Here is a 16,718-nt window from a genome sequence, read left to right on the forward strand (position 1 = left end):
ACTGCCATCTGACCTTCCAACCCGAAGGGTAAACTAGACCTTATTGGAATTAGTCCGGTTTCCTCACGATGTTTTGCTTCACCGAAAAGCGACTGGCAAATATCAAATGATATTTCGCACATAAATTCCGAAAAACTCATTGGTGCGAGCCGGGGTTCGAACCCGCGACCTCCGGAACGAAAGTTGCACGTACTTACTGCTAGGCTACCAGCGCTTATAGATGGCTATTTTTTTAGATGTATAAAATGATGTACATAGGCAATTAATTCATTAACTGATACACTTTGTCATTTCCCTGTCGGTGTAAAATTAGGGTGGTCGAAATAGACATTTTTGTAAGAATAGAGTCAGTCATTTTAGTGCGTTTTATTTACTTATTTACATTTCTGATGTTTTATTTACCTACCCAACTCGAAGAGAGTTTATGTTTATTATCTCTGATGGAAGATCTGTTTGGACAAAAACAGGGTGTTCTCACTTATCCCGAAAGGGTCCGAGTGGCCGGTCCTCGAGTGAATCTATTAGGACATTTAAATGGAATAGCCTAAAGATATATTGGGTCCAAATTGACCCCATTTGGAAGCTCTCGTATGAATGTCTTTTAGGGAATACCTCTATAAGAGTAAGGAACCCTTATGGTACTCTGTCCGATTTTTGTAAACCTCTACAAATAGAAAGTATAATTTTTTTAAATATATTAATTTTAATTGTAGAAAATGGCCAAAATGAAAGGGGGGCAAACTGTAAATTTCAAGTTACTAGGGCAAGTGTGGTATCGTTGGAAAGAACTCAAATTGAACGTAAATAAGCTATTTTTTATAATTTTTTTGTTGTGGAAAAAAAAAGAATTTTGAAGGAAAATGTAAAAAAAATACCGTTCCCCCCCCTTATCTCCGAAGTTTACCAACGAAAAATTATGAAAGTTTTAGTAAACATTGGTTTTATGCTAAATATTACAGGAAAAATATAATCGTGTTTGTATTTTGAATACTTTTTTTTTTAATTCACAAAAAACTTTTCAGATTTTTACTTTCAATTTACCCACCCTTGCGGATGTATATCGTACTTCAAATTAATACGAGATGTTACGTAAACCATCTTCTGTCCAATAAAGTAAAAACTGTTTAAATCGGTTAACATTATAAAGAATTATCCCTGAAAAACCAGGTCGCGCAAATTAGTTAGCAAATTGACCGGGAGATGGCGCTATACACTATAATACTCATTAGTGCCTATACTTTTGTCTTCTAGTCAAGTCATTAGAGTTATATGAAAATATGAGATTATTTTTACTAGGTAGTTTGAAAGAAAGTTTGTACGGAACCCTCGGTGGGCGAGTCCGACTCGCACTTGGCCGGTTTTTTTTTCGATTTATACTTAGGTACAGTCAGCAGCAGAAGTAGCGTAGCGGGCAAGGTGTTCAAAATGAACTTGACACGCTCTTATTGTCTTTTTTTTTTTTTTTCTTTATTTAGACCTTATTGGAATTAGTCCGGTTTCCTCACGATGTTTTGCTTCACCGAAAAGCGACTGGCAAATATCAAATGATATTTCGCACATAAATTCCGAAAAACTCATTGGTGCGAGCCGGGGTTCGAACCCGCGACCTCCGGAACGAAAGTTGCACGTACTTACCGCTAGGCTACCAGCGCTTATAGATGGCTTTTTTTTTAGATGTATAAAATGATGTACATAGGCAATTAATTCATTAACTGATACACTTTGTCATTTCCCTGTCGGTGTAAAATTAGGGTGGTCGAAATAGACATTTTTGTAAGAATAGAGTCAGTCATTTTAGTGCGTTTTATTTACTTATTTACATTTCTGATGTTTTATTTACCTACCCAACTCGAAGAGAGTTTATTTTTATTATCTCTGATGGAAGATCTGTTTGGACAAAAACAGGGTGTTCTCACTTATCCCGAAAGGGTCCGAGTGGCCGGTCCTCGAGTGAATCTATTAGGACATTTAAATGGAATAGCCTAAAGATATATTGGGTCCAAATTGACCCCATTTGGAAGCTCTCGTATGAATGTCTTTTAGGGAATATCTCTATAAGAGTAAGGTACGGTCGATTTTTAGGGTTCCGTACCAAAAAGGTACAACAGGAACCCTTATGGTGCGACTCTGTCCGTCTGTCTGTCCGTCTGTCACATTCCTAAATATCTCGAGAACTACTAATGCTATCAACTTGAAATTTGGAATAGTTGTGAACATTGTAAACCTCTACAAATAGAAAGTATAATTTTTTTAAATATATTAATTTTAATTGTAGAAAATGGCCAAAATGAAAGGGGGGCAAACTGTAAATTTCAAGTTACTAGGGCAAGTGTGGTATCGTTGGAAAGAACTCAAATTGAACGTAAATAAGCTATTTTTTATAATTTTTTTGTTGTGGAAAAAAAAAGAATTTTGAAGGAAAATGTAAAAAAAATACCGTTCCCCCCCCTTATCTCCGAAGTTTACCAACGAAAAATTATGAAAGTTTTAGTAAACATTGGTTTTATGCTAAATATTACAGGAAAAATATAATCGTGTTTGTATTTTGAATACTTTTTTTTTTTAATTCACAAAAAACTTTTCAGATTTTTACTTTCAATTTACCCACCCTTGCGGATGTATATCGTACTTCAAATTAATACGAGATGTTACGTAAACCATCTTCTGTCCAATAAAGTAAAAACTGTTTAAATCGGTTAACATTATAAAGAATTATCCCTGAAAAACCAGGTCGCGCAAATTAGTTAGCAAATTGACCGGGAGATGGCGCTATACACTATAATACTCATTAGTGCCTATACTTTTGTCTTCTAGTCAAGTCATTAGAGTTATATGAAAATATGAGATTATTTTTACTAGGTAGTTTGAAAGAAAGTTTGTACGGAACCCTCGGTGGGCGAGTCCGACTCGCACTTGGCCGGTTTTTTTTTCGATTTATACTTAGGTACAGTCAGCAGCAGAAGTAGCGTAGCGGGCAAGGTGTTCAAAATGAACTTGACACGCTCTTATTGTCTTTTTTTTTTTTTTTTTTTATTTAAAGAGCTTTGTCACTGTTGTGACGATGTCGCTCTGTACAGATATAAACAATACATTTTATCGTCTACTTAATCCTAACGCAACAAGTTTATACAAACTTTTTGCATCCTCAGATAGTGGTTGCCCCAAGATTTGGTTGCAACCCCCAACTTCAAATAAGGTTTTATTCTTGAAATCTTTTCTCGCACTTTCGTTCCGGACACATTCCATGATGATATGGTATGCATCTTCCAAAATATCACATTCGTCACAGTTTGGCGACGGCACCTTTTTCATTAAATATGCAAATTTATTTAATGGAATGTGTCCGGAACGTAGTCCAAACGCTAAAACTATTTCATGTCGACTCATGCAGGAGTCTTCAAACCATGGGTTTCTTAAGAGTTGTGGCTGGGTCGTTTTATACCATATCGCCTTATCTAACGATCTGTCATCAAAATATTCACTCCACATCTGCCTACAATGTTTTTTAACTATTTTTATTGAATCCATAAATGTAGGTACTATGCTAAATGGAATCCCGTCGCTGACCGCTTCATTTGCTAAAATGTCTGCCACCTCATTACCTGCGAGACCGATGTGAGATGGTATCCATTGAAGGGTAATTGATTTATCTTGTTGTTTTAATTTGCGAACTGTTTTTAATATGGAGTAGGCTATCGGTGCTCCTCGATAATTCGAGGTGCATCGAGCCAGGTGCTGAAGGGCACTCCTTGAAGCTCTTATTGTCTTAAAAATAAGATCGTGTCAAGTTCATTTTGAACACCTTGCCCGCTACGCTACTTCTGCTGCTGACTGTACTTGCTTGTCTGGGAAGTTGTATCTTTTAATTTGCATCAAATTTAGTTTTGGTAGTAGTTAACATAAGAGTAGCTTAAACATTTTTACAACAAACCTTGAGGTACCTATGCATTTCTATGAAAAAAAAAAACCGCCGTCTTTGGGGTTCTGGTAAAAGCTACTTGCGAATGATGGATTATGTAGAAATGTGTAGGTATTTTTTTAAACTGCTTTTAATGCTTTAATTATTTGATGGCAACAAAAATCAATATACGTATACCGTTAAGATTTGAGGAGTTTCCTCAATTCCTCATGAATCCGATTATAAGAAATCGAAACTTGACAAAATTTGACTTGAAAAGTCAATATGCTTAACAAATATAACTAAATAAATGTTACTGCTCTGAACTTAAATGCATGCTGTTCTTATAAAAATACCAAAGTCACTATAAGTGTGCCGTTCAAATTTGAGGAGTTCGGATCTGACCATCATCTGCAGTTCCAATGCACCAAATGTCACTATTCTGGATGTAAGTGCATGTTGTTCTTATAAAAATACCAAAGTCACTATAAGCGTGCCGTTAAGATTTGAGGAGTTCCGTTCTGACCATCATCAGGAGTTCCACTGCACCAAATGTCACTGTTCTGGACGTAAGTGCATGCTGTTCTTATAAAAATACCAAAGTCACTATAAGCGTGCCGTTCAGATTTGAGGAGATCCGTTCTGACCATCATCAGCAGTTCCACTGCACCAAATGTCACTGTTCCGTACGTAAATGCATGCTGCTCCTTTAAAAACATAAAAATCGCCATATGTATGCCTTTCAGATTTGAGGAGTTCCCTCGATTTCTCCAGGATCCCATCATCAGAACTGGGTTCTGAGAAAAATGAGACCAATTTGTATGCATATACATTCAATCAAAAAAAATTTTCAAAATCGGTCCAGTAACGACGGAGATATCGAGGAACAAACATTAGAAAAAAAAATACAGACGAATTGAGAACCACCTTCTTTTGAGAGATTTGAGGCGGCGGTTAAAAATGACACTGTATAAAAGTTTTATTATGAATAGATAGGTAGTCAAAGTGTGTCATAAGGAGAAGTGTGTCTGGCCTTCAAATTTCTCCTTTTTACTCATATGTGGTTTTGCGAGTTTATGCTTTTGCAACTTGCATACTCACGGTTAGTGGTAATCGTATAAACTCTCAATAAACACATCATTATCATTGCTTTAAATGTTTAAATAGGCAAAATGTGAAAACCAGACACACTTCTTATGACACACTTACCTATATTGACCTTAATCGATAAAACTTGATCGCGAAGGAATCATAAGTAAATACGACTGAAACCAAATTGAAAGACAAACGAACTCTTGAGGGAACTACATATAGTACCTAACCTACCTACCAAACCTACCTACCTAAGATTACCTACCTAAGGTACCTAAGATTGTACCTAACAAATTGTATAAGCGAAATGCCTCCCTACCTACCTACATTAATTATTGCTGCGCCCCTCAGGGCTTCATGTGTCATTTGTGTAGGTACCTACCTATACTTTTAAGTACTTGTAAAACCTGTAATGTACATGTGAATTGCAATAAATAAATACAAATACAAAATACAAATACAAATACAGTGAAGTACATATTCATATCCAATAAACTGTCGACAAAATAATCCTTCCGCAGACTATAAATGCAGATATCAAAAATAATCCTCTCCGTAATACTTCTCTATTGGTTCTTATTTTTATATCCAATATCGTAGGAACTACTTATACAAATAAAATACGTACGTACAAGTACATACAGGCTTATATTAGGTTGAGTTTTTGCCTGAATAGATCAGAATTCAATATTGTTCAGTCGCTTATGGCATAGAACTACCTAATACGGAATATTAAATAATATAATGGAATAAGAGGATCTGTTTTAGTTTTGACTCGCAACTGCTTTCGCATAGAATACCTAGTGGCATTAGTAGCAAAAAACTACCATAAGCCGGGCTTTAAATGATTTCAATACCGAATTTTCTCTAAAGATAAGATAAGATAAGATATGATTTATTGTATAACTGTGTACAAAGATATTTACAATACTACAATTTGAGAACCAACAGTTTATCCATCACGGACGTACAATATAATTTCCTTACACTAAACTATAACTAATTAATACATGCATGCACTATTGTCGTAAGCATCAAACTCTTTCATGCTGTAGAATACTCTACCAATAAGCCACCTTTTGAGAACACTTTTAAATCGTTTGTCGTCAACTGATTTTATTTAAATTAAAGTTACTGAGTACCTAAATGTTACTTTTCCATTATTATCGGTAGAAGTAAGTAACCTTACCTAGGTTATTACTATCGATATCTTATAAAATAGCTTATCAGTTAACTATCCAAATATAAGACATTTTCTTTATGTCGACATAGATTTAACTACAGTAACAAGTCTAGAGTTCATAATAGTATTACGTAGATAATCCTTCCTCACAAATTGAAACACCGACGGTGAAAAATTTAATTTTACCGTAAACCTTTTCATTTACTACAGCGAATTGTTTCAGTTTTAAGAGAAAACTATGATGAACTGTATGTTTTTTCTCTCTTGAGGATAAACTATTATCCGTCGATCCAATATCATTATACCCTTGGGAAGATTGATACTTTAATCCACGGATGGCAGATATCTACAGATATTATATCGTAGGATCAACAAAACTAGCTAGTCCAGTACAAAAATAAATAGAGAAATAGGAGCAGAAGCGAATTTACAGCGATATTTTAATCAGGCATACAGGTACACATCCTTAGGTCCTATAATATTTATTTATTTATTAAAAAACAGGAGGATCCAAATCCAGTATGTGTTCCGTCACCGCTGAGCCCCGGCAATCTCGGTTCTTCATACTACGAATGTGCTCCAATAATCTAGTGCCAATGTTAATGAAAATGCTCTTCGTTACGGAGCGAAACATGTCGACCTTCGACAATTTTACTTGAGTTACCCGATTTTACATGTTTAATATGTCAATGTCTCACGGTAGTTTTATTATTAAAAAGGTACTATGTAGTTATTAGTTTCGTGACAACGACTAAACCATGTCTAAATCCACCACTTACACCGGGATATTACCTTTTACACTTATATTATATCATATAATTCCAAGAAAGTGGGCCATATATTAATATTGTCATATCGTGCGCGATAAACGTGGCTAGGGGTGTGTAGATCTTAATCCAACTCACCTCGCAAGACAAACAAGACCCAAACTATAGTTTGTCTTTCTTGGTATGCGACAGCTCTCCCGGGATTTAGATGCAGACCATCGCTCGCAGTCCGACTGGGACTAAGTAACTTTGTTGCATTATAAAGTTAACTCGAGTTGGGAACTTGATGTTTGCCGACCAACTTCCAGATATCGATTTGAAGGTTTTATGATTTAGATATTAGTTTCCATTGTTGCGTTTACAGCGAATACCCAGTGTGTATGAATGCTAGAAGTTTGAGACAGATTCGTGGCTCAAATTTAACAGGATATGCCTGTAAACTTAGCTAGATGATCTAGATCTAATTTCGCACAAACTTAGTATTTAATATATAGTTCATTATTATACACAGTAGTAGTTCATTATTAACTCGACCTAGCACTTGGGTTGATTAACTTAATAGCCTTACTGGCAAATGTTAGAGGAAAAATAGGTCCTATCTATTGGCTTCGTGCGAAGTGCATGGAGGGGGTAAGCAAAGCGATCGCAGTGCTTGCGGTGGTCAAAATCGACACTGATTGTGGTTGTCATCTATCAAGACTCATAAAATATAATACAATGTGTAATGTTTGATATGGGGCATCAATGTTGTTTCGTTATTAATTGTAAAAATAATGGCATAAATAGTCGTTGCACGTTCTATGCGTTTCTTAGAGCACACTGGAAATTGGATCAAAGAACTAAATGGATAGCTACGGTGAAAAGAAAACGTAAGTGACATGTCAAAACAAAACATTATAATAAATTATAAGCTTTGTTTACCTAATATTGTTCAATACGCTGTTAGTATTTTTCCTACCGTAAAAGATTATGCTTAAAGATTCAGGCCTAGCCTGGGAATAGGCCCGTCGGATATTTCTGCGGCCGCGGACATGACTAGGTACTTACGTTTAGATTTGTTTTATATGGCATTAACGGGACGGAGGTTCAGCGAATACCATATCACTAGCTCGAAGAACTTGTACCATTACTCCTATGTTCTTCAAGATTCCTTATATGCCCTGCCAGCACCAATTTATTGACTCTTTCTGTAGTCTGGGGTTGGAAGTTTATACCGTGAGTAATGGCTTTGGAAACATATTTTTGGTATTATATCCATGTCTTTATAATCTATCTACTTAAATTACACTTGAAATAGTAGCTCTTGTTATTAGATTTATTTAAAATTAACGAAAAATCGTTAAAATATAATGTTTGTTTACATGTCATTTTTTGACATTTTCCACTTCAAGTTCACATGGTAGTGGGCGTAATTGTCGTGCACGTAGCCAATAGAAAAGTATTAAATTTTAGTTTTTATGCCTCAACCAGAATTTCTTTTTTCCTTCGTATAACCTAAGTAAGAGTATCATAAATATTCACGACCCAAATTTGAATTTCTTACTGTTCACCGGAATTGTGTTCCCCGTAGCTCTCGTTTCCAACTATATTTGTTGGTATCTCTGTGTGTAGGCACCATTACCAGGTGCCATGGCAAACAAAGAAATTTTCCTGATAATTCCCACTGGGACACGCAAAGTGACAGCTGTATAGATGGAGCTTACACGTGTTAGTAGATCCGAATCTTTTCAATACGGAAGCTAGTTTGTTAGACGCTATCAGTGATATTGTTCGCGGCAGAATGTTAGTAGCGATCCACTCAATATTGCGGTTGTACGAAAGCTGTCACGAATGGAATAAACGAAATGTTGATTGTATGAGTGACATATCCACGGGATTCAAAAATGTCATATTATATTTTACCACGAAATTTACAAGTAACTGATTAACAGTTTTGTGATTGTAATTTATTAAATTTAACTGTTATCGACCTTTTCATTTGTGAAAAACGTATTTAGCGCAAAACTGTTTTTTTTTATAATGCTGTGACAATCGTAATCGTAATGTAAGTAATATATATGTAGTCAATGTAAGGAATAATTTTCAATGTTGTTTGCCTGCATTATGTTATTATACCTATAAAAAAAACCTACAGTCGTAATTATCAAGAGTTTCAGTCACGTTAACTAATCTGTCACACACATGCATATTTTCATTAAATCATTCGTTCCATTCTTGCCAGCTCTTGTGAACTGACCTGTATACATTCTAGTAAAATTAATAATGAATACAAATAAAACCTTTTACCGAACAATGTTTCTCTGTTGTTTTGTTTACTGAGCGTCAACAATCGCGCAGTAGGGACCAGTGTTTACCAGTAAACCCAATAAGTTCGTAGGGTTCGTAGGTACCTATTATCTTGACGATAACTACTATCTACGTATTTAAAGTTAAAATTCAATGCTGCCTGAGAATGAGAAGTTCTCGTTAAATATGTTGTTGTTGGTCTTGAAATTTATTTTAATAATTCTGTCATTTACTTCTTTAAAATTGTATTGTCTTACGTTGTGGTTCATAAGACTAAGAAATTATCTACCGCAGCAACGCCTAGTGGTAGGTTATCAGGTTCCGACGGGTATACAGTCAATAAGTTCGTAGGGTTCGTAGGTACCTATTATCTTGACGATAACTACTATCTACGTATTTAAAGTTAAAATTCAATGCTGCCTGAGAATGAGAAGTTCTCGTTAAATATGTTGTTGTTGGTCTTGAAATTTATTTTAATAATTCTGTCATTTACTTCTTTAAAATTGTATTGTCTTACGTTGTGGTTCATAAGACTAAGAAATTATCTACCGCAGCAACGCCTAGTGGTAGGTTATCAGGTTCCGACGGGTATACAGTACGGCGGTAAGAACTCACAGCGCTCGCGTCGGCGGCTTATCAGCGCAACTAACTATTAGTAGGCCGACTAGGCTAAGAAGCTCGCCACATAACCAGTAGCCATAGCCACACGCAAACGACTGTTACGAACATGAGTTCCAAAGTCAGTCGCGAGTTATGACGGCCTGAGTGGACGCTCAGAGCGGAGCATTCGGCAGGCGTGAAGCGAAGCGGACGAGCGTGCGTCCACCCTATGCACCGTCGACTCAGGACACTTCTGTGAGCTTCAATTGTTTGACATGCACGCCGCACGCTCCGCCTTCAATTTTAGCGTGCCCTCGGGCCTTACACTTATACCCCCTTATTCAAAAACGTACTCTAAAGTTATCAAGCCGATAAAGTTCGTTTGTCCCTTTCCGACGTATTGGTGTGATAGAAAAGGACAAACGAACTTTATCGGCTTGATAACTTTAGAGTACGTTTATGAATAAGGGGGATAGTAATTACCGCAGCAACATCGAGTGGCGGGTCATCAGGTTCTGGCGGGTACGGCGGCAGGAACTCGCGCCGTGGCGGGCGCCCCGGCGGCTGCGTCGTCAGCAGCGCACGCGCCAGATGCGCAAGGTCCGCTGTGCTTGACACCGCGCGCGCCTGCGCGCAGAGCGACTCGTAGCGACGTAGCTGCTGGTTAGACTGCGCAGAAAGTTTGGTTGGTGAAATGTAGGTATGTTTTGTATGTTGTTATCTATTTATTATATTCGTTATAGATAATTAATTATGATTAAGAACAACAAAGCTACAAACAGTACAAAATATGCATGTGTATGATTCCTGAAAAAAACAAACTTTGTAACGAAAGCATGTTTTCCCATAAAATGTTAAAACATACCTAATTGCAGAAAATGTAACTAAACGAATTTCATTATTTATGTTATGTGCATAAGTTTATGTGTAGTCCCATGGCTAATGTCAATTCTATAAGTATCTGGTGAATTTCATGAAACTATATTGTACAGTCACGGGCATAAAGTAGTGATGATTTCTGTACCTTGTCGCTTTTAATCATTTGGCAATGTATGACATTTCAAACAAGACGTTAATATGACAAGCTACATAAATCATCACTTATTTATGCCGGTGACTGTACCTACGTATACTATGTCGTCACAATATAGGTACCTAATATACCTACACAATATCTGTATTAATTACCACCCATAATACAGTCGCAATTATTGCTTCGTCGTATTCTTACTCGATCGTTCATTATTTTCCCAATTACCTATTATTTTCAAGAAAACAAGTGGTACGGAACAGTAACTATGCCATTGATTATTAATATATGACATTTTAAGTAAGTATTTCATTGCTTATAAACGAATTTCATAATACATATACATAATATTTTAAAATATATATATTGTTACGAAATGAAATTATTTATTACGCACAGTTTTAGATACACATACTCGTATATGCAGGAATTAAGAGGCCGTCAATATCAAAAAGTAGAAAATCGTAAAATTGGTAGTTTTCTACGTCCGGTTTTAGTTTCAGTATATACTTATTGATAAGAAAAGCACTTGTTTTAAACAGCGCGTATTCTTATCTACAAAATCAGTAGTTAACATTAAGGAAAAGTTACTCCCTGAATTAATTATGATTTTTTTCCTGACACTAGTTTAAGAAAACCCGCAAATAGTGCTCACGTCTGAGTGAGCTGAGCTCAATTTTGTATACTTTAGGCTGCTAAAATTGATGTTTTCGCATTACTTATATCCTAAACTAAAAATTCAGTAGTTTACATGTGTGTTATCATGCTACTAAAATACAGTAAATGGAAGTTAAACGACATCAATATTTGTCTAAAAATACTTCGAATCAAATGGCAATTACTTCGAAAACCTTTTAGGCAAACAAAAGGCTTTCTTGATAATTATAAACTTTAAGTATGTGTATGCAAAATAGTGTGTAATACAAATCAGGAAACACTTCCAATTTTAGATACATACTTACTTAAAGTTGTAACTAAAATGCGGTCGGCCCCTGTCGGCATCTTCATAAATTTGAATATGTACGACCGTGTTTTAGTTTTAAAATAATGTTATTTTATAAGCTAGATAACTGGACTACAGAATTATTACCTTTTCATATTTTTCCTTACAAAGAGAACGAATAAAATCAATGTTGAATATAAACTTTCGTAAATTTTCCATACTAACGTCAAAACTGCGAACAGATTCTATTGAGTCAGACGCCCGATCGGGCTCGTTCGGAGCGGACGTGTCGCCAAATTTGCTCCAATGACATTTGTTTTTGACACTGGAAATCATATACGTTTTTTTTTTTTTTTTTTTTTAATTTATTTCTTGACCATGGATTCAAGTCCTTCAGTCGCATTCTTAGAGTTAACAAACTTAACAATTACAAATCGAATATAACTATGACTATGAAATACATGAAAATTAAACAGTTTCTAAAGTATTTAAAATGAATTTGAACACAGGGTTAAAATAAACTGGATTAGATAATAAATCCTGAACGCGGCGGGGAACACTTAACGAATTTTCTTCTGCAATGTCACTAATCACACTGACAAGCAATAACCTCTGTAACGAAAACGACTCGCACTCAAAAATCACATGTTTTATATCTGCATTTTCTTTGTAGCAATAAGTGCACTTATCATCAGTGATAATGTTCTTCCTCTTGAGATGCGCTGGGACCAAACAATGACCAAAATGTAGCCTATTTATGCAGGTTATGAACTTTCTGTTGCTGTATTTAAAACCGTAGTACCACGGTCTTGTTGGTAAGTTTTTTTGTATTTCTGCATACCATCTACCTTTTTTTTGTACTTCGGTATTAAAGTGCCAATATTCCGTCCATAGTCTTTTGGAAATACATCTAAAGTAGTTATAATAGTCTGTAAAAGGCACTTCAAATGATTCTGTGAGGTCCAGGTCGTGGTCCTGACGAGTCGCCTGATCCACAACCTCGTTTCCAGTTATGCCACTGTGGGAGGGCACCCATACAAATTCTACATTTTTCTCCATTTTTCTTAACAAATCCTTAATGAGGTATATAATATAATTTTGCTTATAACCTAAAGAACTACTACATAAGGCAGTTAAAACACTCTGAGAATCACTTACAATAAGAATATTTACATTATTTACATTAGTATGTACATATGTTAAAGCTTCTAGTATAGCCCAAGCTTCAGCAGTGAAAATACTACAGTTACTGTTTAATCTAATGCACTTTGTTATTTTCATAAATGGGTCATAATAAGCAGCTTTAACATTTTCTGTTTTCGAACCATCAGTATATAGGGTATAGAAGTCGTGTTTTTCATTTAAAAGTTCTAAGAAATCAAATTTGTTTTTTACAGAGTCTAAATGAGTCTTAATATTTAAATAAGTTAGCATAGTATTATATGAGTAGTGATAAATTGGCCACTGGCTATTGGTATACATATTTTTTGCCAATTTTTTTGTGTTCATCATTATTGTGGATATTTCAGGCAATGATCCTGTTATGAGAGTATTCACCGAGATATTAGTTGGCTGAGCAAATTCTACTGGGTATACTATTTTATCCAAGACAACACGGTTCTCGCAAGACAACTCCTTCAGACAAAATCTCTCAGCCAGCTGTAATCGTCGCAAGGACAAGGGAGGTATACAATTTTCAATTTCCATTGAATTAATGGGAGTGGTGCGCATGGCTCCACTTATAACTCTTAAACCAATATTTTGTATTACATCCAATTTTCTTAATAATGTGCTACTTGCATTCATATATGCTAGGGAACTATAGTCAAAATGACTTCTGACTATGCTTTTGTACAACATGTTAAGTGTTTTTGGGTCAGAACCCCAGAATGTTCCAGCTAAACTTCTAATAACATTTATGCTTTTCATAGCATTTTGACTAATGTAATCTATGTGTTTATCAAATTTTAATTTATTATCTACAATTACACCCAAAAATTTGTGATGACCAGTAACAGGAATTGAATTATTGTTATAACTAATATTTACATTGGACTGTGCAAATGGGTCTCTACTAATTACTAATACTTTACTTTTTCTGGACTAACTTCTAATTTCAAAATGTCACTATAATATCTTTGTAACTGAGTTAAAGCAGTGTTCATATTATCAACAGCCATTTTTAGATTTTGGTTTTCACTGTATAAAAGCAAATCATCAGCAAATTGCAATATTTTAACTTGAGATGTATTAACAAAATTAAGGATCTGAGATGTGTATAGGTTGTACAGTAACGGTGACAAGATAGCACCTTGCATTGTTCCTTTGTTAGCCGTTCTGGGACCAGACAGTTTATTGTTGAATTTTACATATATAGTCCTATCGTGTAAAAAACCATATATCCAATTTAAAATTTTAGCAGGTAGATCTAATTGATGTAGTACATAAATTAAACTTTCAATATTAACATTATCAAAGGCACCTTTTACATCCAGAAAAACACATATAACATTTGTGTGACTAAGTTTAGCTTTTTTAAGATCACTAATAAATGAAACAAAGCTTTCAGAGCAACTCTTGCCTTTTCGGAATCCAAACTGAACATCTGGTAGCTTTCCTTGGGTTTCTGCATAGTAATCTAAACGTAATTTTAGCATATTTTCAAAAAGTTTTCCTAAGCAAGATGACAATGAAATTGGTCTGTATGATGAAGGATTATCTACTGGTTTATTTGGCTTTAAGATGGGAATTACACATTGTGTTTTCCATGAATCTGGAATGACTAAGCTATCCCATAATTTATTATAAATATGCAATAATATTTCTATAGCTTTAGGATGCAACTTTTTAACTAATATATATGGTATATTGTCCAAACCTGGTGATGTGTCTTTTCGACTCTTAAGTGATATAAACAACTCATTAAGTGTGCATAGATAGGTGTTACTGGGAGTTTCACGAGACTGATTAATGATATTATGTATATGACTTTTGTTTAATGGAGATGAATCTGATAATTTATCTAAAAAACCTGGCACCCATTCATCATTTAAATATCTATTATGGGAAGAGCCAATTCTTTTAAACTTTTTCTTACCTTCTTACGTTCAATATAATTTTTAAATGGTGTTTGCACACGGGGCACGTAACCTTAGATTCAGACAACTTTAACTAAATTTTGAAAATTATTATTTTAATGAAGAATTCTATATATGGCAACAATTTTACATGTAAACTGACTGTCAACCTCTGTTCATACATAACCTCAACCTTTGTCTCAGTGCATTTATAACGGATGTTATAATGGCTAAACCGATCAGGAACAGTGAATTATTTTAATTAATTCGGAAAAGGGTTTAACCATTTATAATTATAATAAACGAAGCACTGTTTTTTACACCAGAGTTGTTTTGATTTTATATGGTGTTTGCACAAATTTATTTTGAAAAATAATCGGAGTCAATTCGTGTGAGATGGTAACACTAAATTGACACTGTCCGCAATCTAAACACGCGGCAGCGTGTCAAGCCAAGTTCAAGTAACCGAACTGGCAGACAACATCGTGTGTAATATTACACGAACTATTTGGAGCCTCTATGGGCGTCCTCACAACAAAAACTATTTCACATAAACGTCTTAAATTTGGCTCTTATATTGATATTTGTGACATACATATTATGTGCCTGTCGTGATTGTTTCACCGGATGGTCTGATCGGAAGATTAGACCATTTCGTTGGATCTCCTTCTTGTTTATGTCTTATTATTTGTAACGTTTATCTTGTGTGTGTGTTAACGAATAAATTAATTATATTCTATTCTATTATAAAAGTTATAAGAAATGATATTTTATGTCATCAATTGTCATAAAACATTTTGAGGACTGCCATTGAACTTGGCACCCGTTTAGATCTCACTGCTTTTGTCGTTGACGCCAACAACCAAGGCATATATAATATTGAACTTGGCTCATATTTCCCTTTTTTGGTTTTGATGGGATTTTAACGTTACAACTGATCTTCAGTGAAACTATAATACCTGTCTTAAGTTCCTCTCACTTAGGTCACTGACCTCTTCCAGTAAATTGCGGTAGTGTGCGAAAAGTATGTTGGTGAGTGTGACGTGCGTTAGTGTGTGTAAATGGGGTAATTTGACAGATACTGAATTTTTACCCATCGTGACGGGCTCTTAAATATGTAAATAGACGAGATTGACAAAATATTCAGATTTTTATAATAAGGTCTTTTTACATGAATCTAAGGTTTTCAGTCCTTTGTTTATGGACTCTTACGCATTTCTTTTGCATGAGAAATGCATCATCTATATCCGTAGATCTACCCTACATAATTATGCCATTTTGAAGAATCGAATGAATATAACCATAATATGTAGAAAGTAAGATTCGCATCTTATGTTGAGGAGCGCTATTAAAACCAAAGTTCACAAATCTCGTATTAACCTACCGATAGCCTCTAAAAGGTAAAAAATAAGCCCCAACGGCATATCATACCATTTTCCGCAATTGGCGTCATAATCTCGACATCAGGTCAAGCACAATATGATGGGCGCGACAGAATCTCATCCGCGAAATACACTTCCAATCCTTGCCTAACTGTATGAACTAGAGTAGGACGGGTAGACTATCTAGTAGATGAGATAACTGTGGCGTCCATCTTGCTTGCCCTGCTTAGACATCTTACCTTATCCGTGATAATCCCCCCTTCATTACAAATGGCTTCGCTGACTGCCGCGGTGACGTCCGTCAATATTTCTTCCAGGTCCTGAAATATTACATATACCTTTAGACCACAGGTTGTATAAACAAAAATATTCATACTAATATTATAAAAAGAAAAGTGTCTGTCTGTTTGTTTGTCCGTCTTTCACGGCAAAACGGAGCGACCAATTGACGTGATTTTTT

At 35.2% G+C, this 16,718-nt stretch overlaps 1 protein-coding gene across 1 annotated transcript in view; it reads right to left on the minus strand.

Annotated features, from left to right (window-relative positions):
- Window positions 1-16,718, minus strand: part of LOC125226508 — a 318,421-nt gene that overhangs the window by 90,671 nt on the left and 211,032 nt on the right. The window contains exons 7-8 of the mRNA XM_048130491.1: window positions 16,498-16,578; window positions 10,310-10,495 (exon numbers count right to left, since the gene is read on the minus strand). Coding sequence (XP_047986448.1) covers window positions 10,310-10,495; window positions 16,498-16,578 — 267 coding nt within the window. The remainder of the gene's footprint in view (window positions 1-10,309; window positions 10,496-16,497; window positions 16,579-16,718) is intronic.

The sequence above is a fragment of the Leguminivora glycinivorella genome, chromosome 5 (genome assembly GCF_023078275.1).
Source record: "Leguminivora glycinivorella isolate SPB_JAAS2020 chromosome 5, LegGlyc_1.1, whole genome shotgun sequence".
NCBI classification, from domain to species: domain Eukaryota; kingdom Metazoa; phylum Arthropoda; class Insecta; order Lepidoptera; family Tortricidae; genus Leguminivora; species Leguminivora glycinivorella.